This window comes from Chanodichthys erythropterus, chromosome 9 (assembly GCF_024489055.1).
Source record: "Chanodichthys erythropterus isolate Z2021 chromosome 9, ASM2448905v1, whole genome shotgun sequence".
NCBI classification, from domain to species: Eukaryota; Metazoa; Chordata; class Actinopteri; order Cypriniformes; family Xenocyprididae; genus Chanodichthys; species Chanodichthys erythropterus.
Window position 1 is genome coordinate 37,802,813 of NC_090229.1, and position 24,840 is coordinate 37,827,652.

The 24,840-nt window shown below is 44.1% G+C and overlaps 1 protein-coding gene across 1 annotated transcript; it reads right to left on the reverse strand.

Moving 5' to 3' along the window:
• Positions 1 to 561: 561 nt before the first annotated feature.
• On the reverse strand, positions 562 to 24,106 carry gabrd (gamma-aminobutyric acid type A receptor subunit delta). Its single transcript, XM_067394118.1, has 9 exons — positions 23,857 to 24,106; positions 21,800 to 21,915; positions 14,787 to 14,854; positions 12,507 to 12,727; positions 11,967 to 12,049; positions 11,349 to 11,486; positions 11,036 to 11,191; positions 10,237 to 10,445; positions 562 to 1,609 (listed from the first exon to the last, which is right to left on the reverse strand). Exons 1-9 carry the CDS (start codon positions 23,922 to 23,924, stop codon positions 1,298 to 1,300), a joined length of 1,371 nt encoding a protein of 456 aa, XP_067250219.1. The 5' UTR covers positions 23,925 to 24,106; the 3' UTR covers positions 562 to 1,297.
• Positions 24,107 to 24,840: the final 734 nt, after the last annotated feature.

Here is a 24,840-nt window from a genome sequence, read left to right on the forward strand (position 1 = left end):
AGTTTCGTTTGGAAAACCCCTACAAATGACGTCCCCTTCAAGGGTGCAAAAATGTCATTTGGAATTTGCCCTTTATTGAATGGCTTAAAATCACTTGACAAGACTTAAAAACATGTGAAAACAATAAACTTTATTAAGCAGGCAGCATTAGCCCGATTATTATGATTATTTTAGGAGGGCTGAGACGACATATTGGGGGGCTAAATGGCCTCGAACAGCCCCTGGATCCAATCAATTTCTGAAGGATGAAATCAAATCCTGCCCTACATTTCTAGAATCTGTTAGAATGATCATTAAAATATTGTTGAATTTTCCAATAAAATGTGCATTTCTTCATACAATATCAAGACATTTGGTGGCAAGAACAGTTTTATTTATCAACTTTGTCCCTAAGGACATTAATCATGTCATTATCCTACCCTACGGTACAGAGGCCCTCCTCTCAGACTTGGTTACACCACATATTAGTGGCATTAATGTATTTACAAAGAAATTAAAATGTCAGAAAACAATAAATCACATGCTAATGTATGTTTGTTTTAATGCACAAAAACTGCTGACTGATAAGTTTTGCGTAATTTCAGAAGAAAGGTAGCTTTAGAGCTGCCTCTAACAAAAGAAAAGGCGAAATAAAGAGAAGTTTCAAAAGAGGGATAACATCGCTATCTTCATCAGCGATACTGATACGAACTCTCATGCATAACAACATTACTTGTAGGCCGGATTCCCATGAATCAGGTAGTATTTTTCAACAACACAAAGTAGTAATTGCTCATATTTATATGCTGAGGATGATAAACAGAATGCATACTGAAACATTTCTGTTCATTTAGACTGCTCAGTTTTATTTGAGCACATTTTTAACAGCAATGTCTGCAACAACAACAACAACAATAAAAAAACTTTTCAGCCAGGAAAGATTTAAAGATGGAGAAGATAAGATAGAAGACAATAATCATTCAATAAAGTTGTGCTTTAGTTCCTTCATACCAGAAGGCTATTCTGGTGCAAATATGATTAAAAAGCAAACAATGCAACTTCATTGTAAAGCATCAAAGACTTAACTGTAAAAATGCAGAGGTATGTATCAGTCTTCTTCAAATGCAACGCACCGCTCTCCTTCCGAACAATTTAATTCAAGATAATGCATTTAACACATTCTAAAAGCCTGCCTTATCATTATATTGATAAGCATACAATAAATGATTCTTAGCTTAATAATCCAGATATTCTAATAATAATCTTATAATTACATCGATCAGTTTATTGATTTATATACATGCAGAACTCAAATCATTTACATTGTGTATGCCACCCAGTAGATGACATTGACCACGGCGAAGGTGAAAGGGAAGACAGCGCGAGCGTAGATATCGATGGTGTCGGCGTCAATGGGTTTACACTTGCAGCATTTCTTCTCTTCACCGCTTTCCTTCTGCGCCCGACGGGATTGAGTGCCACGAACCTCTGTCTCTTCGCGCGGATCTCCAGAAGGGTCGGTGGTCCGCTGGGACCTGCTTTGCCTGTTTGAGATGAGCAGGCCCTGGTTCATGCCAGTCACAGAGAGCGAAAAGAGAACCATGGCCTGCTTCCCATTTTTCACCATGGTCTAAAAAAGATGAGAGGAAAATGTCACGTTGTTTAAAACAATTTAATCATTCATAAAAAGTCATTAATTTTGAACTGTATTCCACTCTAAACTTGTGAAGTTGAATACGGCCTGTTGTGGCCTTTCACCTTGACTCCAGACCTACATAGGTCATCTGACATTTCATACAGATGATTGATGACGAACATGATGCAGGGTAACAACTCCCTGCATGATGGAGCCTATAGAATGCAGTTAGAATGACCCTAAAAGTCAAGATATCAGGGGGAAAAAGCCTGAGGATTTGTCTCATATTTATATCATATGATATAGTTAAAGGTGTCGTAGAACGTGTTTTCAAAACATGTAATATAAGTAAATGTGTCTGTGAAGTTTCAGCTCATTAATTTTTTTTAAATTCATTTTTTTAACTGCCTATTTTGGGGCATCATTAAATATGCGCCGATTTAGGCTGCGGCCCCTTTAAATTCTCGTGCTCCCCGCCCCCCGAGCTCTCGACTGCCTTAAACAGCATAAACAAAGTTCACCCAGCTAATATAACCCTCAAAATGGATCTTTACAAAGTGTTTGTCATGCAGCATGTCTAATCGCGCAAGTATGGTATTTATTTGGATGTTTACATTTGATTCTGAATGAGTTTGATAGTGCTAAAGCTAACATTACACACTGTTGAAGAGATTTATAAAGATTGAAGTTGTGTTTATGAATTATACACACTGCAAGTGTTTAATAATGAAAATAGTGACGGCTCTTGTCTCCGTGAATACAGTAAGAAACGATGGTAACTTTAACCACATTTAACAGTACATTAGCAACATGCTAATGAAACATTTAGAAAGACAATTCACTAAAAATATCATGTAATCATGGATCATGTCAGTTATTATTGCTCCATCTGCCGTTTTTCACTATTGTTCTTGCTTGCTTACCTAGTCTGATGATTCAGCTGTGCACAGATCCAGACGTTAATACTGGCTGCCCTTGTCTAATGCCTTGAACATGGGCTGGCATATGCAAATATTGGGGTCGTACATATTAATGATCCTGACTGTTACGTAACAGTCAGTGTTATGTTGAGATTCGCCTGTTTTCCGGAGGTCTTTTAAACAAATGAGATTTACATAAGGAGGAGGAAACGATGGAGTTTGAGACTCACTGTATGTAATTTCCATGTACTGAACTCTTGTTATTCAACTATGCCGAGGTAAATTCAATTTTCCATTCTACGACACCTTTAAGTAATATCACACGAGTAACGACTGCAATATCACACGAGTGCTTTTTTTGTCCCGAATAACTTGAGTACAAATGTGATATTGATTTTAAGTTAATATTGTGTTTTTACTCAATTTTGCCCATTAAAACAGAACTTTTGTGCGAGCAACACACAATGGTGTTTCTTTTCTGTTTTGAGCAAATGAATTCAGTGAACCAATGATTCAATAGTCCATTCATAAAGAGAGCCATTTACTTAATTCCTTAATGAATCAGCCATTTGACTCAATGATTTACTCATTTAGACATTTACCGCCACCTACTGGCAGTTTTAGTTTCTTATTTAGAGTATCATTTCATTAAAAAAATTATTTCATATTTTGGGTGAAGTTTTCAGAAAAATGAAAATTCGGTGGAATGGGGAACACGTTCACTATTAACTACGACTTTTGCGTAAATAAACTCTTAATTTACTGCTTATTAATAGTTAGTAAAGGTATTTGTTGTAGCTGTTAAGTTCAGGTATTGTGTAGGATTAAGGGATGTAGAATAAGGTCATGCAGAATAAGGCATTAATATGTGCTTTATAAGTACTAATAAACAGCCAATATGCAAGCTAATAAGCAACTAGTTAAAAGTGAGAATTGTTCCCCATACTAAAGTGTTACTGAAAATTCAGCTTATTTACATTTACTCGTGCTCATGTCGTTTCAGACCTGTATGACTTTGTTTCTTTTGCGGAACATAAAATAAGATATTTTGAAGAATGTTGGTAACCAAACTATTTTGAAAAAAGAAAAAAGAAAAAAATCATGGCCATTGTAACAAGCATTAATGTGTAATAAATTTTATATTGAATCAAATACAATATTTTATTCTTTCTAAAGCTACTTTTTTTAATGTCTATTTGATGTTCCCTTTCAGTCGGTCACGTTCGACGTACGTCAGTAGTGACCGACGAATTGGGATATCGCTTAGAGAGCCCTATCATCTTCGTGTAAACTAAAACAAGCCAATGGAATTGGCGTGCGATATTTGCATAATGCGCACCGCCCCCGACAGGTGTATATAAATAGGAAGCAGATGCAATCGCACTCTGTCTTTCGCTTCGGAGCCATTCACTGGTGTCCTATTTAGAAGACTCCTTTCTTCGTGTGTTTTTCTCACTAAAACACTGCCTCAGAAGAGGATCTGCAGCGAGCTTTGGTGCTGGTGAAGAGGGCACGTGCAGCGAGGTCGCGAGTGTCTGAGGAGCCGAGCTATAAGCTCTAAACTGCTGTTTTCACAGCAACACAAAAAAGAGTGTGTGTGAGGCAGCGATTTGGGCCGGTTCCTCGGTGTGTCAGGGAGTGGTGTACCTGACACATCGCGTCGCTCCCTGGGTGCTTCAGCACGAGTGAGTTGACTTCCCCTTCTAAAAGAGCTTTACAGACGAACCCTGACAGTATGTCATTTCGTCTGTGCGTTACTGGGTGCGGTCGTTCCCTGGTCCCTGCTGATGGGCACAATCGCTGCATCTCGTGTTTGGGGAGGATAACGGTCAGGGCTCCCCCGTCGAGCGGAAACGCTCCGCGGGCCCCTGCCCCCTCATCAGCACCGCAACCCATCCTGCCGCCGTTGGTTTCCGCTGGGCCCTCTTCGGACTGTCCAGCCGTTACCTTTGGTGCGCCGGCGGAGGATCAGATGTCGATCGCTGCGTCGGAAGGCGAGTTTGAGTGTTCGGGGGAGGAAGATCCGGACGCGCTGCCGCCCTCCGGGTCGGCAGCGTTGCCCGAATCGGATCCCGAACTCTCGGCTGTGCTCTCCCGGGCCGCCTTGTGTGTCGGGCTCGAGTGGAACCCTCCACCCTGTCCCGGCCCATCGCGGCTGGATGATTGGTATTTGGGGGCGGGTCGCGCTGGCCAGCCCCAGCGTCCCGCCCCAATGCCTTTCTTCCCGGAGGTGCACGATGAGGTGACCAGGTCTTGGCAGACACCGTATAGTGTTCGTTCGAGGCCTGGCCCCCCGTCCGCCTTCACCTCCCTGGACGGCGGGGCAGCCAGGGGGTACGCGAGGATCCCGCCAGTCGAGCGGTCTGTTGCGATGCAACTGTGTCCAACGGCCGCTGGCTGGCGTGGTGAGCCGCGTCTCCCGTCCCGGGCCTGTAAATTCTCAGCCGGTCTGACTGAGAAAGCTTACAGTTCCTGTGGGCAGGCTGCCTCTGCCCTGCATGCGATGGCGCTTTTGCAGGTCTACCAGGCAAAAGCGCTGTCGGAAATGCCCCAGGAAGGTCCTGACCAACAGCTGCTGGGGGAGCTGCGCGCTGCCACCGACCTCGCCCTCCGAGCGACGAAGGTGACAGCACGCGCTGTTGGTCATGCGATGTCTACCTTGGTAGTCCAGCAACGCCATCTCTGGCTGACCCTGGCGGACATGCGGGATGCCGACAAGCAGAGGTTCCTAAATTCCCCCGTGTCCCCGGTCGGCCTATTCGGCGACGCGGTGGAGAGCTTCGCCCATCAGTTCTCCGCTGCACAGAAGCAGGCTGAGGCTATCAGTCACGTTATGCCACGGCGGTCCGCTGCTGCCTCCACCCAGCCGCCCGTGGCTCAGCCTCAGCCCGCTCGTCGCCGAGGGCGCCCGCCTGCATCGTCCTCCGCCCCTGCTAAGACGGCAAAGCAGCAGCCTACACCAGCCAGACAGCAGGGTGCCGGTCGCGGGCGTGGTGCCCAGCCCGTCTCCGCTAAGCCCGGTGGTAAGCGTAAGAGCAAAACACGGCACTGAGACGGGCAACCTGGAGGGGAAGGATCTTGCTCTTCGGGAGAGTTTTCCACCATCTCTCCCACCCCCGGAGGAGGGCCGGGGGGAATTTGTGTTTGTCTGTCTACCGCCGCTGGCTCTCCGGAGTCCAGCGGTACCCACTTTTTCACAAAAAGAGCAGTTTCCTCAAACTCCAGGTCACAACAAGGGGTGTCTGTCAGTGCGCCAGGCTCCGCCTCGCCGCTGACAGCTCCCCCCCCATTCGCCAGCAGGTGGCAGTGTGACGGTGCAGACCGCGTCCCGTGCGCGGTCTCCCATGCACACTGCTGCCTCGCAGAGTCTGACCCCACTCCGGGCCGCCCCCAAGCTGTCCGGGTCGGGTCCCTCTCTGCCTTGCTGCCCCACCCCCGGTGCGTCTGTGGTGCCTTTGGTCCTGCTGGCTCAGTGTCTGGAAGCGTGGAGCACGCTCCCCAGCCTGTCCAGTTGGCTCATTCGTACTATCAGACTCGGCTATGCGATTCAGTTCGCCCGGCGTCCCCCGGTCTTCAGGGCTGTCCACTTCACTCCGGTGTCGTTGGACAGTGCTCCTGTTCTCCGGGTGGAGATTGCTGTCCTCCTGGCGAAGGGTACAATCAAGCCGGTCCCTCCAGCCGATATGAAGTCGGGGTTTCACAGCCCCTACTTCATTGTACCATAAAAGGGCGGTGGGCTACGGCCAATCCTGGACCGTCCCCAGGATTGGTTTGCAGCAATAGACCTGAAGGACGCATACTTTCATGTCTCGATTCTGCCTCGACGCAGACCCTTCCTAGGTCGGTCTGCGTTCGAGGGTCGGGCATGTCAGTACAAAGTCCTACCCGACATGGTTGTTGCTCCCAACCGGTTGGGTCTTCAGGTCAACTGGGACAAGAGCAAACTCGCCCCCGGGTAGAGGATCTCTTGTTTCGGTCTCGAGCTAGACTCGGTCGCACGGACTGCGCGTCTCACCGAGGTGCGCGTCCAGTCGGTGTTGAACTGCCTGAGCTCGCTCAAGTGCAGGACAGCGGCTCCACTGAAAGGTTTTCAGAGGCTCCTGGGGCATATGGCATCTGCAGCCGCGGTAACGCCGCTCGGATTGCTTCATATGAGACCGCTTCAACACTGGCTCCGCGGCCGGGTCCCGAGATGGGCGTGGCAGTGCGGCACGCTCCGTGTCCCCGTGACACCGAGCTGCCGTCGCACCCTTATCCGGTGGTTGGACCCTTCGTTTCTGTGGGCCGGAGTACCCCTCGAACGAGTGTCCAGGCACGCTGTGGTCTCCACAGATGTCTCTGCCACGGGATGGGGGGCCACGTACAACGGGCATGCAGTGACAGGTCTTTGGACGGGGCCTCAGCTGCATTGGCATACCAATTGCCTCGAGTTGCTAGCGGTTCGTCTTGCGCTGGCCCGCTTCAAGGAGCTGTTGTCAGGCAAGCACGTTCTAGTCCGCTCACTAAGCATTGCGGCCGTTGCGTACACCTACCGTCAAGGTGGTCTACGCTTCCGTCGCATGTTGCAACTCGCCCGCCATCTCTTGTTGTGGAGTCAGAAGGATCTGAGGTCCCTTCGGGCCACTCGTGTCTCAGGTGTGCTCAACCGTGCAGCCGACGAGCTGTCACGGCAGCATCTACTTGCGGGCGAGTGGCGGCTCCACCCCCAGGCGGTCCAGCTGATTTGGCAGCGGTTCGGCGAGGCCCAGGTAGTCCTGCTTGCCTCCCCGGAAACTGCCCTCCGCCAGTGGTTTTATTCCCTGACCGGCGGCACGCTCGGCACGGATGCCCTGGCACACAGCTGGCCCCCGGGTCTGCGCAAACATGCGCTTCCCCCAGTGAGCCTTCTCGCACTATTCATGTGCAAGGTCAGGGAGGACGGGGAGCAGGTTCTGTTAGTGGCTCCGTACTGGCCCACTCGGACCTGATTCTCAGACCTCATTCTCCTCGTGACAGCACCTCCCTGGCCGATTCCTCTGAGGAAGGACACCCTGACTCAGAGACGGGGCACCCTGTGGCACCCGCCTCCCGATCTGTGGAACCTCCACGTGTGGTCCCTGGACGGGATGCGGAGGTTCTGAGTGATCTCCCGCAAGCGGTCGTAGACACCATCACTTCCGCTAGAGCTCCTTCTACTAGGAATCTCTACGCGCTGAAGTGGAACCTGTTCGTCGAATGGTGCGCCTCTCGCCGAGAGGACCCCCGATCATGTTCGGTCGGATCCGTGCTTTCCTTTCTGCAAGATGGGTTGGAGCGAAGGCTGTCTCCCTCCACCCTCAAGGTGTATGTTGCCGCCATTGCCGCACATCACCATGCAGTTGAGGGTAAGTCCCTGGGGAAACACGATCTGATCGTCAGATTCCTGAGGGGGGCCAGGAGACTGAATCCTCCTCGCCCTTCCTCCGTACCCTCTTGGGATTTGACCCTGGTTCTCACAGCTCTCCGGGGTCATCCCTTCGAACCTTTGCAATCAGTCGACCTGAAACTAATGTCTCTTAAGACGGTTCTTCTGGTTGCATTGGCTTCCCTGAAGAGGGTAGGGGATCTGCATGCATTTTCGGTCGACGAAACGTGCCTAGAATTCGGGCCCGGTGCTTCTCACGTCATCCTGAGACCCCGGCCTGGATACGTGCCCAAGGTTCCTACCACTCCCTTCAGAGATCAGGTAGTGAACCTGCAAGCGCTGCCCTCGGAGGAGGCAGACCCAGCCCTAGCTTTGCTCTGTCCCGTCCGCGCTCTGCGCGTTTACGTGGACAGAACGCGAAGCTTTAGGACCTCAGATCAGCTCTTCATCTGTTACGGAGGCCAGCAGAAGGGAAAGGCTGTCTCCAAGCAGAGGATGGCCCACTGGATAGTGGATGCCATCGCCTTGGCGTACGAATCCCAGGGCGTGCCTTGCCCGCTCGGGTTGAGAGCCCACTCCACCAGAGGGGTGGCCTCTTCCTGGGCGCTGGCTCATGGCGCCTCGCTGACAGATATCTGTAGAGCTGCGGGCTGGGCGACACCTAACACGTTCGCTAGGTTTTATAGCCTACGTGTAGAGCCGGTATCCTCGCGTGTACTCGCATCCACTAGTCGGTAGACGTGTTGTACCCACTCTAAGTGTCGGCTTGCAATGCCATTCCCGCCTCTGGCCGGATACGTGCATACTTTCACTCCAGTCGCGTTCCCCGCTTGGCGAACCCTGTCGAGTTCCTCCGCCTCCCCCTTCGGCTCGGACATTGCGGAGTGTCTGATGCCAGGCCTACATCCGTCGCTGACGCTGTCTGTTGGCTGGGGCCCATATGTCGTGACCCCTCTACGTGAGCGGTCCCATATGTGTATTTTCCACGGTTTAAAACTCCCTACGGGCCGAGTCCGTGTCTTTCCCTTAGCAGAGCCAGCTCTGCTGTCACCTGTCAGATGAGTCTCCCCCTAACCAGGTGGAGCCATCCCAGGGACTCCATATGCGTACTGCCCCGGGGCCAGTCCATATGTGTATTCCCACGTAAACTCCTCCCCCGTTGGGTAGGTAGTGGTCTCCGCAGCGTCCCTTCGGGTTCGCTTTCCCAGTGTGTCTAGTTTACTTAGTGGGTAGTGGTAGACAGCAGTAGACTCTCTCGGTGTAAGCTCGCCCCCTTCACCGCCAGCCGGTGCTATGGGCGGCTGAGCTTGCGCTGGGCACTGGAAGGGGTTTCGTAACTGTGGCGCTTTAGTTGGGATCCCAATTCGTCGGTCACTACTGACGTACGTCGAACGTGACCGACTGAAAGGGAACGTCTCGGTTACGTATGTAACCCTCGTTCCCTGAAGGAGGGAACGGAGACGTACGTCCCGTCGCCACAGTTTCTGTACCCTCGCTGTAGTGCGGACACCAGTTGTCTCCTCAGCGAAAAACAGAGTGCGATTGCATCTGCTTCCTATTTATATACACCTGTCGGGGGCGGTGCGCATTATGCAAATATCGCACGCCAATTCCATTGGCTTGTTTTAGTTTACACGAAGATGATAGGGCTCTCTAAGCGATATCCCAATTCGTCGGTCACTACTGACGTACGTCTCCGTTCCCTCCTTCAGGGAACGAGGGTTACATACGTAACCGAGACGTTTTTCCTCATTTAACACAATCATGACTTTAAATTATTTTAGGGTAATTTCTTAGCCAAATTTGATGCACAATTAATATGTGATTAATTTGATTAATTAATCGGCACATCATGTAATTAACTGGATTAAAATTTTAATTGCTTGAAAGCCCTATTTCAAATACTTGCTCGAAACTTGGGGCCAGATTTACTAAACAATGCCATAAAAGCGCAGACGGGAGTGGACGTTTTTTTTTTTTTGCATTAAATAATGGCACAAATACCAGTAAATTGACTAACGCAAACCATAGTAAATAATGTTGCGTGATTTATTTAAATACTCTCCTCACATGAATTTGTGTCTGAAAGGGAAACTCCTACAAATGCATATGCAATAAGTTCAGCTACAAATATAACTTATTTTCATCGCTACTTTTTCACTTCATGTCTTCAGTAAATCCTGACAGTAGGTTTTTTTTTAATGCCAAAAGAGGGTTGTTAGTAAATCTGGCCCTTAGTGTTCTGAAATGAGTCAATAATAGCACAGACTTAGTACACAGTTTCACCCTTCTAAGCAAAATTAATCTTCTTCTTGTACCTCTGTGTTTTTATTCGTCTTGACTTTGGCTTTCTCCTTTTTGCTGTAGTCTGCATTATAGTGAGCAAAAGCGTATTCGATCAAGGCAGCGAAGACAAAGACGTAGCAGATCCAGAAATACACGTCCAGAGCTTTAATGGCAGAAGCGCGAGGCAATGATGAACGAGCGCTGACCATCAGCGTTGTCATGGTGAGCACCGTTGTGATTCCTAAGTTGAATGGACACACAGAACACAATATTCATTTCACTAATCAGGTTCATTTGTGTGTGTGTGTGATTGTGTTAAATGTTCTCATTTAATTTGACTGATTTTTAAAAAATACTTTAGTGAAGTTTACATTTTATAAACTGTAAATGTTATAAAATTCCCAGCTAACAAAAATATGTTCTAAGAATGTTTTGCTAACGTCCCTATTAAGTTCTTTATGTTCTCTGAATGTTTAAAACATCAAATTTTTTAATTTTTAATGTTCTAAAAATGTTTTTTCTTGGTAATGAGAACGTTAAGGGACCATTCCATTTGATCATTCTTCAAACGTTATCGGAACGTTACATTTTAGAATGTTCTGAAACAAGTAGTAACATTTAAAAAATGTTACACGAACGTTCTACTTTTAAATGTTTTAAAAAAAAAACATTCCATGGACGACGTATAAATAATGTTTTTGTGTACATTATTAAAGATCAGATATTGTCATTGAATGAATATTCTATTAATGGAAGAATGTTTGTTTAACATTAAGAGAATTAATTAGCTAAAGTTCTGAGAACATTCCCCGTTAACACTTCAACACAGACCTAAAGACACTCTTGCAGGCACAGCTGATTGGCTGATCCAGAATGAAACCCATGACATGGCAACCAGTAGGATGGAGGGCATGTAGGACTGGATGATGTAAACTCCTCGGTTTCGCCTTAGTTGGAATCGTAAGCTGAGACGTGGAAATCTCCCGGCTGTTTCAAGAATGACAAAACTTGGCTTTTAAATATTAGATCACTTTTGAGTTAACAAAACTGATTAAAACCATTCAAAACAACAGTTGCCACAGCATTAGCAAATAATATTTTGGTAGAGTTTAGTTATATCAGATGAAAAGCCTCAAAGCCTCACCGGATTTAAAGTTCAGCAGCTCCGTGACAAAGCGATAATCTGTGATGGTGAACTGGGACAGCTCCAGTTTGTCCAGCCCATGAATGATTTTCTGACTCTCTGACCAGTGATACACAATGTCCTCTGAAGAGTAGCCGTCTGCAAACCCAACAACAGGAAAAAAACATCTCAGTTTGCCTACAGCGGTACATGACATTTCAAACATGCTGCTCTTATAAGGTTATGTTCATATGAGAACAGGAATGAAAGAAATATGTAAGAAATCACTAGTAGAAAATATACAATTTTAGTCAAAAGCATCATTATCACAGTTTGTTTTTGTGCAGGGATATCTTTTGCTGTTGTGGACACTTGCATGATCATTGTAAATGTAGATTTTGAGGTCAAAATGTAATTGTATCGTGTGGGACAAGAAAAGGCAGGCGGAGATGAGGATCTAAATGTCGTTAAGTTTTAATGAAAAGAGCAAAACAATATATAATAATATTATATAATAATATAAAAAATGATATATGGGAGTTTTTGTAAAATTGACGTGTTTTCAATTCACAATTTCAATTTGCGTAATTTCTGGCCACTGATGATAAACATAAATACTATAAATTAAGATGAACTCACAGCTTTCCAAGTCCAGCATGCATTCCTGTTCATCCATGGGGTATTTGGTGAGGTCCATATCACATGCAACTGTAGATGTAATTCTGAAAGCGAAAACATCATGATAATCATTTCGAACATGGAGAGGGTCACAGAGGAGAAATATACCATCTGTTAAGACACTGGAAAGCTTATAAAATAAATGATCCTTTTAAATCCTCTCTCTTCGAGGGAATTGTTGGATAAATTCAATTTTTATCAATGTATTTTTACATATTTTGTCATGCAGTTAATACACAGCTCTTAGAAATACCTGATTGTGATTGGCCAATGGTGGCCTTTATTTAAATATTTATTAAGTAGATAGGTAGATTTATTTGGTAATAAAATAATGAAAAGACCACTTTGCACATTATAACTTTAATAATAACCATTAGTGTTGTGAATGTGATTGTTTTGCTTGAATTTTCTTCCCTTTTACAGTAAACTGTCAACATTCTAGCTTCGCTGTTCTGCCCATTATTGCCAGTACAAAAACACAAACTAATCTGAAACACGAACCGACTGCTGTAGAGAATGACTCCATCAGGCTGCAGACGTATGAGTTTGTTCTCCACAGTAACATCATGAAACCAGGCTGATTTGGCGTTAACAATGAATGTGTCTGGCACCCAGAGTTTGTCTACGAAGCGGCTGTCCAGGCCCAGCGTTTTGTTCGTGTGGTTGTAGGACAGACGGTCATCTCTCCAACTCTGCCGCAGAAATACTGTCATGGTGTATTCCTGTCAACACAAATGCACACAAACAAAACATCTGCGGTTTTATGTTGTTGACTTATTGTTGTGCATTGTCCAAGTTTACTTTAAATCAAAAGATAAATAAGCCACTATGCATTACAATGATTTTACCATGAGTATGTGGTGTACTTGTTCTTCCTAAAAGAATTATCAGGGCATGCACACCAACTGCAGAAATAAACAATTAAAGAAATTTGGAGATGATTTTGCGCCAAATGGTTGAAAAACTATAAATACAATAGCTTATTACTTTTAAAAAATGGCGTAGACAAAATTGATGTGGTCTCACAGAGTTTGGTGTCAATATGCCAGAACACTGCAGAGATACAGCCTCAGATTCAGTTTAGTATCATGACATCAATTTAGCTGATGCATTAAATGATAATGGTTTGATCTAGGAACACAAAATATTGCTGGCATGATCTGAAGATGGATTGACTAAGCAACTTGAATTCTTTATCTTTTTAACAGTGTAGACATGTGCCGATATTCGGTAATGCAATATATCACGATAATGAATATACACTATATTGTTATCATGGGCACCTTGAAATACCGTGAATAATTATTTATTACGAATTCTTCGAATTCAGCCATATAAAATCCACAACATCGCTGTATGCTGCGTCAAAGAGGCACGAGCACTATGTAAACAAGCCCAACGAGAAGCACATGGTGGAACGAGTGAAGGAGACGCGCTGAATGAAAGTGCACGTTCACTCTCTGACAGCAGAGGGCGCTGATGGAACAGCAGAAATGCAGCGGTTACCCCGGAAACTTTGCAAACAAATGTATTGTAGCTGCGCTACTACAGTTTTTAAAATGCTTCAAACAGCCATCCAATTTTTTTTTGTAATCTCAATGTTGTTCATCACAGCACCAAAAACTTAATATTTAAAGACTTAATAGGCTATTTATTTTCACACTTAAACATTTTATATTTTAATCTGGACTACAACATGCCCTTTAATGATTGAAAATTTTCTGATTATTTGTTATTGTTCAGTAACACTTGATGACATAAGGCTTCATTAGTTAACATGTTAATTCATTATTACAAAACTGACAATGAAAAAATACATTTATTATAGCATTTATTAGCATTTAAAACAGCATTTATTAATCTTAGTTAATTTCTAGTTCATGTTTATTAACATTACTAAAATCAAAAGTTGCAATTATTATTTAATGGAACTAAAACTAACAATGATCAGTTGCATTTTTAACTAATATTAACAAAAATAATATTAAAATAAATAATTCTGTATCAAATGTATCTATTGCTCATTCTTAATCTTAGTTAATGCATTAACTAACGTTAAATAGTGTTACCTGTTTTAAACAGTTTTAAACATTTTCCTTTACAATTTGTGTACTGCGTTATTGTATTGAAATGTTCAGAGATTGTTTTTTTTTTCTTAAACCTGTTATCTGACAACACTTTTTTTGCAACTTATGTCAATATCGTGATAATGCCGTATACCGTGATAAAAGCTTCAGCAATTATCGCAACATGAATATTTGATACTGTCACATGCCTATAACAGTGTGATTTTAAGTTTGTGTTTTGTATTTTTTTTGTATATTTTTGTTGTTGTTGTTATAATTAAAAGGAAATGTCACATTTTAATCACATGTGCACACATTTTTGTGTCAGTGATCACAGGTGTATTCATTTTTGATGCTTTGAGTTTCTATCTTAGGGTCTGTATTTTCATTATAGTCTGAAGTATTTGCTTTTAACTGTTCAGGAGAAATGCTGTACTTGTCATCTAGAAATAATGCAATTAATAAGAAGTGATTAAATGTTGACATTTTTATTATATTGCACCGGATTCGCTCCTACTGTTAATTTTACTTTTCTTTCTGGAATTGAATCCACTCCATTTGGAAAAGAAAATATATATTCAAAGGATAATTTTAGCAAATGCAAAACTTGAGATTTGTTACATTAATGACAGAAATATAATTGTCCAATATAATAACCATACAAATCCAATATAATAAAACATAAATGTGAAATAGGGTGAATTTCAAACATTACCATGTTGGCTTCTGAGATATGGTCGATACTGGCTACTTCAATAGCCATGGAGACATTCACTGGGGGTCCTGTGAAGAGACGTGTGAGGAAATCAAATAAATTATCCATCTTCATCTAAATCAGTGGTATCAAATTTTTCTCAAAAACGTCCCCCTCTACCCCTAAAAAAAAAAAAACAACCAGTCTGGACGGGACTGTGTGAGAGGAGAGAAGATGCAAGAGCTGAACAGGGTCAGGAAAGGACCTTCAGTCAGGACTCGAACTCAGATCACCTCAAGCAATATATGGCTCTGACATGAACGTCATGACTGAAAGTGCCTCAATATACAAATTTGGTAAGCGACAGAGGAACTTTAATGCCTGGATTTTGCTTGACGCACATGGACTTTTAATTGCATATTAATATTTCATATTCATTGTTCTGGTTTGACTGATGAGCTGTTGCGATATTAAACTAGTCTTCAGTTTGAACGATATTGCATAGGCAATATCAAGTGCTAATTCGAATCTTTTATAATTATAGTTTAATAATAAATAGCCAACAAAATAAAGGCTAAAAGGCCATGTTGAGTATATTGTGAAGAGTCTGTCTGCTTTCTGGAGCACAGCCCTAGAAGTCACACTAATCTTTTCAAGTACATTCTTTTATGGGTTATGTATGAAATGTTTGTAAGGCAAAATCACATTAATGTTATGAAATAACAGCTATTAGTGACACATACAATATATCATACAATCAAATACAAACCTATTGTATGGTACAGAGCCCCGCACATGACATGCAAGGAAAAAAAAATTAATCGTGCACACAATTTACTATGCGCATGATTTATAAATCGAGGGAACTGAATAGTAAATCATTTGAATGATTTAGTAAATTGAGGGAACGAATTAATAAATCATGCGCACGATTTAGCCTACTATTTTTTTCCTGCATGTCATGTCCAGGGCTCCGTACTCAGTAGTATGATAAATATACCTACAAAACCTGCCCCAACCCTAAATATAACTATTCCCCTTCAATAAAATTAAAAATGACTGTATACACTTTAAAAAATAAACGTTCCAAAAAGAGTTTTCAAAGCAATGCAATAAAATAATTTTGGAATCTTTCCGTAAACACATTTTTATCTTCATGTAAAGAACATTTTAATAATCTAAAGAACCTTTTCCCACTATAATGAACCTTTTCCATGGATTTTAAAGGTTCTTCATGTCATGTAAGAGTGTAGTTTCATGCGTAAAATACGTTAGGGTTAAGATTAAGGTTCAAATCCCTGGCTCAAAACAAACTAAGACAGACCGGCAGGCAGTTGTTGTTGATAAGACTGTGTCTTCAGAACTAGTCTGACCAACTAGCAGTTAAAGGTACAATATGTAAAATTTTTGCAGTAAAATATCCAAAAACCACTAAGCTAGTGTTATATATTTTGTCCAGCTGATTACAAACAATATCTCTAATGTTTTCAACTACTTTAAATTCCCATTCTAAACAGTGACACGGGGCAGTTGTTACGGGTGGCTGGTAGAGAGATGAGGCAGATACGGATTTCCACGATAATAGAGACTTTACTTCAAACAATGGCAATGAACAACAGACAGACACCTTAACAAAACAGAGAACGGACGAGGAGTGAAGGGAGTGAGTGCAATATATGGGGAGTGCTGACAATAGAGTCCAGGTGCAGGTGATGAGTGACGATGAGGAGCTGACGAGGGAAGTGAGTGCAGGTGTGGAGAACAGGAGGATACTGGGAAATGGAGTCCAGGGAAACAAGGGATCTTTAACAGTACCTCCCCCTCCCGGTAGGCGCGTCCTCGCGCCGTAGATGTAACAACCGGGAGGGGGGCGGGCGCCCTGGAGACCTCAAACCGGAGCAGGGGGAGGAGCAAACTGGAGTGGAGGTCTCCAGGGCAGGTTCAAAAGCCATGGCAGGTCAAGGGCTGAAGGCAGCCATGGCGGGTCAGGGGCTGAAGGCATCCATGGCGGGTCAGGGGCTGAAGGCATCCATGGCGGGTCAGGGGCTGAAGGCAGCCATGGCGGGTCAGGGGCTGAAGGCAGCCATGGCGGGTCAGGGGCTGAAGGCAGCCATGGCGGGTCAGGTGCAGCGGGCAGCCATGGCGGGTCAGGTGCAGCGGGCAGCCATGGCGGGTCAGGAGCCGAAGCCTTCGAGGCGTTGAGCCCAGGCGTCGCTGAAGGACTGGCGGGTGATGGCGGAACCGAAGGCTCCGCCGACCGAAGCGCAGCCGGGGCTCCAGAAGGCCGCAGTGAAAGCAGAAGGACAGCCAACAAAACGAACACCGGGGGGAGTGAGGAGGCCAACTGAATCCGAGGGACGGAGTGACGGAGCGGAGACGGAGGAGTGAAGTCCAGAGGGGAGGGCAGGCTGATGAATGACCAAGGTGTGAGTGGAGGCAGGATGGAGACTGGTGAAGCTGGAGGACTGATGGGCAACGGTGGAGCAGAGGGAGGTTGGAGCCGGGGTGAAGGTAATCGCCCAGAGGTCCGAGGTGGAGATCTGGGCGAGGGGGCTTGAGGTGGAGGTGCAGTATAGACATGACTTGGAGGAGGCGGGAGAGGGAGGCAGGGAGGGAAAACAGTCTTTGGGCTGGAGGGTTCAAAAACACAGTTCATAGGAGCAGTAGGTTCGGCGGCGGCGGCTGGAGCGGCTGGCTCGGCGGCGGCGGCTGGAGCGGCTGGCTCGGCGGCGGCGGCTGGAGTTGAGGGCTCGGCGGCGGCGGCTGGAGCTGAGGGCTCGTAGGCGGCGGCTGGAGCTGAGGGCTCGTAGGCGGCGGCTGGCGCTGAGGGCTCGTAGGCGTCGGAGACTGGAGAACTTTGCTTGGCGGCGGAGACTGGAGAATTTTGCTCGGCGGCGGAGACTGGAGAACTTTGCTCGGCGGCGGAGACTGGAGAACTTTGCTCGGCGGCGGAGACTGGAGAACTTTGCTCGGCGGCGGAGACTGGAGAACTTTGCTCGGCGGCGGAGACTGGAGAACTTTGCTCGGCGGCGGAGACTGGCGCTGCTTGCTCGGCGGAGACTGGCGCTGCTTGCTCGGCGGAGACTGGAGAACTTGGCTCGGAGGAGACTGGAGAACTTGGCTCGGAGGAGACTGGAGAACTTGGCTCGGAGGAGACTGGAGAACTTGGCTCGGAGGAGACTGGAGAACTTGGCTCGGAGGAGACTGGAGAACTTGGCTCGGAGGAGACTGGAGAACTTGGCTCGGAGGAGACTGGAGAACTTGGCTCGGAGGAGACTGGAGAACTTGGCTCGGAGGAGACTGGGGTTGAGGGCCATTTCATCCCCTCAAATACAATTAAAATCCCCACAGGCACTGGAGCTGGCTCTGTGGGGACTGGAGCTGGCTCTGGAGATACTGGAGCTGGCTCTGGAGATACTGGAGCTGGCTCTGGAGATACTGGAGCTGGCTCTGGAGATACTGGAGCGGGCTCTGGAGATACTGGAGCGGGCTCTGGAGATACTGGAGCGGGCTCTGGAGATACTGGAGCGGGCTCTGGAGACACTGGAGCGGGCTCTGGAGACACTGGAGCGGGCTCTGGAGATACTGGAGCGGGCTCTGGAGATACTGGAGCGGGCTCTGGAGATACTGGAGCGGGCTCTGGAGATACTGGAGCGGGCTCTGGAGATACTGGAGCGGGCTCTGGAGACACTGGAGCGGGCTCTGGAGATACTGGAGCGGGCTCTGGAGATACTGGAGCGGGCTCTGGAGATACTGGAGCGGGCTCTGGAGATACTGGAGCGGGCTCTGGAGATACTGGAGCGGGCTCTGGAGACATTGGGGCCGCTTTCTTCCTCCTCCTCCGCTTACTGGGCCCAGTAGCGGAATATGGGTCAAGCCTGGGGCAGGCAGGGAGTTCGCTGGAGCGGTATGCGGAGGAAGCCGGAGGTTGACTGACTGGCCCGGCCAACCGTGTTTCTGGATGGACCGGACGACAACACTGATCCTGAACCTCTTCTACTAAGAAATTGGAGCCATTCAACCACAAAATTAAATTGATAGTGTCGCTTAAGGAGAAACAAAAAACAGGTTCATCAAAACGGATAGTGTCGTCATCCAATCCATCCAAAAACAAGGAGATCAACTGAGCATCAGGCCAGTCAGACAAGTAAGCAAGCTCAACGAACTCCTCCACATACCTCTCCAGCGAACGTCCTACCTGCAGGAGCCCGATAATGCGTTCGCTGGCTGTTAGGGTGAGAGGCGATGGAGGAGCTGGATCCAGGGAGCTGGGGAAAGTCTCCATTTTTTTTTTCATGGAAAATCCGGTCGGTTTAGGTCCGTTCTTCTGTTACGGGTGGCTGGTAGAGAGATGAGGCAGATACGGATTTCCACGATAATAGAGACTTTACTTCAAACAATGGCAATGAACAACAGACAGACACCTTAACAAAACAGAGAACGGACGAGGAGTGAAGGGAGTGAGTGCAATATATGGGGAGTGCTGACAATAGAGTCCAGGTGCAGGTGATGAGTGACGATGAGGAGCTGACGAGGGAAGTGAGTGCAGGTGTGGAGAACAGGAGGATACTGGGAAATGGAGTCCAGGGAAACAAGGGATCTTTAACAGCAGTGCAGTCGCCTGTCAATGACGTCAGTTACCTTTGTTACCGCCTTTATTGACGTAGAAACCACATGACAACAGTGCCGTGGACAAATGCGGAAGTAGAGTCTAGCGTCCAGCAAACCACTAGCTCGCTTCAAGCAGTTCCTTATTTACTTCTTGCACGTTTTATGGTGGATTGTGTAACTTATTTATGGAACATAATTACTGTTTACCATCTGCCGCTGGTTCTGTCGACAAGGACAGTTCCTGTAAACTCATGACCGGAAAAGCGGAAGCGGCGCTGGCGACTGTGTCATAATAAAAGTCCCGCTGCTCATGAGGCGTGTGTTGATCAATCGCTCCAGCTCCTCGTTCAGCTCCCGCAACACTCGGTCCTGCTCTGCTTCATACTACAGTAACGTTAATAATCACATCCATGAACATGAGTTCTTCCAGACTCCAATCCCTATTCTTTTGCACCGTTGAGATGGAGACCACATGTCCCAAGTTTCCGCTCTAAAACTTGGCGTCATCAAACTAACGTTACGCCTTTGTTTTGAATAGGCTTCTAGCGACCTCTAGAATTGTACCTTTAACCAGCATTTTGGATTCAAATTGGACCAATCTATCTTTTTACGTTACCGACTTTAAAAAGTTGTGACCAGTCTTGAAGAAAAAAAAAGACTTGTAACTTGTAAGACTAGTCTAAGCAGTTTTTGCAGCTGGTCACGGATGAGTTCGGCCATCTGTGATCTCTTGCACCGGTTATCATCCGACACACTCATGCCCTGTCCAAATACCCACATTTGCAGTCTTGGCCACTTGAGAGACAGGAAGTAAGTGTGCAAGACTGTTGGCACTGCCCCAGTGCAGTGCCCTTAATGTGCCCTTAATCTTGAATACCACTTCTGAGCAGTATTTTAGGCTAACCATATCCCATCATGCATTATGTTCGGGAACTTACATGCCTTGAAATTGCGAGATGTCAAGGAAAACATTCGACTGTAGGTTAAATCAATTATATTTTACATATAATTTGGTAGTAAAATATAAAGTGTTGCACATTTTATTGATGCAAAGATGAGTAGGTTATGTTGTACATCATTTGCAACTGCTTTTTATCACTTTAAAGGTGCAGTATGTAAGATTTCTGTCCGCTAGAGGCCTATTCAAAACAAAGGCATAGCTTGATGAAAGCATGAAATCTTGGGACATGTGGTCTTCACCTCACATGACACAGTCGCCGGCGCCGCTTCCACTTTTCCGGTCATGAGTATGAGGTAACGCAGCTCTGTTTATCATATTAGATACATTTGAGTGTGTTGAAAATGATGTTATAACGTTACTCTGTGCGTTCGCTCGGCGGCTGCTGTGAGACACTGTTACACACTGCAGTAAGATAGATCCATTTTACAATATCATATTAAATACTGGATGATTGTGTTGATAAATGACATGCAATTCATTTTAAAACGTATTGTATGATGGAGAAAATGCTGCATTACTGTTACTAAAAATAAAGCTGCATCTGATTATGTTATATTAGCTACTTCACACAATAGTGTTTTTCTCTGAGGCATGGTAAAGCATGAGACTCGCAAAAAATCAAGAAAATTAGATTTAAACAATAAGACTACAATAATTAGTTTCTGTCTATAAATTTATCAAAACAGTTGTCTATTAAAACATGTAAATATCAAAGCGTCTTGGTGTTTCCATGGTTTCTACAAAATAAACCGGAAACCGAGGGTAACGCGGGTATGACGCCATTGACAGGCGACTCCTCACACGTCCCGCAGCCTTGCTTAAAATTGCAATTTTCTCATGATTTACAAATAGTTGCAAACATTTGGGATATTGTAAGTACTCAAGTGAACAAAATATATTTGGCCTAGTGGTTTTTGGATATTTTACTGCAAAAATATTACATATTGCACCTTTAAAGAAGCACAACAATTTTAAAATTGTGTCTTCTGTTAGTTACATAGCGACTACAGAACAGACATTTAGAAGTGTATTTTAAAATGCAAAGTATTGAAAATAATATTTTTTTAAAAAAAGAAGAAGCTGTAAACACATTTTTTGCAAGACTATAAGTGTGATCAAAAGTTCTACACACACTTGTGGTCTTCACGCCCACTTGAACACTTGAGCTATATACAGGAAGTACGTCATGCAAGTAGACAAGTGATCAAGTGAAAGACTGCAAGTGTGAGTATTTGGACAGAGCATCAGTTTAGTTCAAAGAGCTGATGATCTGAATCAGATGTGAAGAGCGCAGCTGAGAACCACTCATCTATTTAATATGACGCTTTCACTAAAAATAGACTGTAGAAATTAGGGCGCTGTTTTGGCAGGAACACTTAGCGTGAGGTTTGTTCTGCAGAGAACCAAAAAGGCTAAATCCTGATGGTTGAGCAGTGTAGTGATCTGAAGATGTCAAACTCACCTCCGATCCCTGGCCGAAAGTTTCGAGCATAACCTTTCATCAGATCATCCAGATTAGGCAACCAGGATATTTCAATGTCTGTGCCAACATAGTCACCGATATCACTCAGCATGGCCCTGTGGGACAAAACATAAACACATGATCTTCACTTTCTCTTGAAAACAGGTACAAATTTCTTTCAGGATTCTTTGATGAATAGCCTTCGCTCCCCACATGCATCAATGATCTCGGCCGCCCATGATCCTTCCTTGAATCCCTTTCGATAGATACTGACCACTGCAGACCGGGAACACCCCACAAGAGCTGCAGTTTTGGAGATGCTCTGACCCAGTCGTCTAGCATCACAATTTTTAGTCCTTGTCAAACTCACTCAAATCCTTACGTTTGCCCATTTCTCCTGCTTCTAAAACATCAACTTTGAGGACAAAATGTTCATTTGCTGCCTAATATATCCACCCACTAACAGGTGCCGTGATGAAGAGATATTAAACAAGATTAAACATACTAAATTTGAAAAAGAAAGCTGCACCAACACACTCAAATAAGAAGGATGCAATGAAACATTTGGAGCCAAGTGTAATTCTCCCTGAAAAATTTAATAAATAATGATATCATATATTTAAACAAAGAACATCATATGTATTGCTTGCCCAACACTATGTAAAGTATGCATATATATAAACTATACATCAGAGAAAGTAGATATGTTATACCGTACTACAAGCTGCATTATTAATTTATTTGATTGTGCAAAACATTAAAAATAGTAAAGCTGTAATCTGTTCAAATATGATTAAAAATTCAATTATTGTGTAAATCTTATTGTGTTTTTATTATTTCTTGGATGAAACAGCAATGTAAGAGATCATCAAAGATTAATTACCAGCATTGAGAACATAAAGCTGTCGCTGCGGCGCGATATTCACACTTATTTGCAGCATATTCATTTGGTTAAACTTGAAAAAAAGAAGATGTGAAACCCTGTGAAGTTAGATTAAAGGCAATGACTCCTGCTGTATCAGTAAGCCTGTAGTTATTCATAGGAAAACATTCAATTTATTTTTTATTTTCAATAATCATTTTATGTTACATTTTTGGTGTGTTTTATGGTAATTATTTTGAATCGCAGCATATTGATAAAATGCCAAAATGAAGTTGAAAGGGATTTTTTTTATTATATTTTAAGTGTAAAGGTTCCTTCAGAAGCCAGATCACATCATGTTTGAGTGTTTTGATGACAGCGTACAGTCGTGTGATGCACAAATATATAAACAATCTGTCTCATTAGGTACACTAAATTAAAACGTAAACATAATTTCTTTACAACATAGTTGTGTTTGTTGGGATGGTCCTAAAACAGGCATGTATAGATTAGGCCTAAATCACATTTTTGATTTGAAGATGTGAACTACAGTCATGTTTTCGTTAGATTCATCCCAAAAAAAGAACAGAAAAGCTAACAAGTGAACTGAACACAAGGGGGCAAAAGACCCTAATGTGTTGACATGCATCTAAGTGAGATGAACTGAACTGATAAATAATAAATAAATACATGCACACTGTAAAAGAGCACCTCACTGAAATGTATTAATATTAAATATATGCATAACAACAACGATCTATTAATAAACCAGGACGCGCACGTGAACAACTGCCCCATTTCCAAGCAACAACGAGAATATGAGACAAGCTTACTGTGTGTGAATATATAATAATGATAAGATACAATAATCTAGCTGCTCAGTATTTTTTATGATGTCCACGAGAATTAAGACTTTAAGCTAAAATCTACATGTTTAACATCATTTAACAGCGGGTATGCTCGTTTCTGTGTCAAGTTGGAGGCTTGTGCACATGATGATCTCTGAGCCTCACTGTAAAAGATGGATGTTCACAGATCAGATGCGTTTATTCACTGCTTGAAGCAGATTTTACTCAATGAGCAATATATTGAAAATCAATTAAGCTGCACTCAGAGATATGTGTGTGTGCGCGTGCATGGATGTGTCTGCAGCATCCTCATCCTCATCCTGACGTGAAGGACACGCGCATCTCACCTGCTCATTCTGTTCCCCCCGATGAACACAAACCAGAAGATCGTCACGGAGAAACTCAATCCATCCATTTTGCGCAAAGATGGTTCGGACTGAAAGCAGATCAGACAGATTCAAACAGGTTTTCACCGCCTCCTGGGAGAATCGCATGATCCAAAATATTATCCATATTTTAGCCTGTGTCTTATCCCGACTGCGGAGAAAACGACACGCAAATCTCGCTCTCAGAGATCTCTCTCACCCTCTCTAAAGTCTGAACCATCACGAGGTCCGTTAAACCATCGACCGAATCGTTCTAATGAGTCGGTTCGTTTGAATGATTCTGTCGATTCGCCAAGCGTTCGTGAATCTCTCAACTGCTTAGTACTTACTGAATGCTGTACAGCTACGGTAAACTGGCTACTATATATAAAAACTCCCCTTACAGTGTATGGAAGGCCATTTCAGCATAAAAACGTTCCAGCGTTACTCGTCGTAATTATATTTACTTGTAACAATTAAATTAAAGAGCTCTATAATTTAATTTTTACTAGTAACAATTATAATTGTAGAGCTCTCTAATTGAATTCTTACTAGTAACAATTACAATTATAGAGCTCTATAATTCAATTTTTACTAGTAACAATTATGATTATAGAGCTCTCTAATTGAATTCTTACTAGTAACAATTACAATTAGAGAGCTCTACAATTAATTTATTACTAGTCATATGTCTCCATTGACTTCCATTCATTTTTAATTATAGAGCTTTGTAATTCAATTTTTACTAGTAACAATTACAATTATAGAGCTCTCTAATTCAGTTCTTACTAGTAACAATTACAATTATAGAGCTCTCTAATTCAATTTTTACTAGTAACAATTACAATTATAGAGCTCTCTAATTCAATTTTTACTAGTAACAACAATTATAGAGCTCTCTAATTCAATTTTTACTAGTAACAATTACAATTATAGAGCTCTCTAATTCAATTCTTACTAGTAACA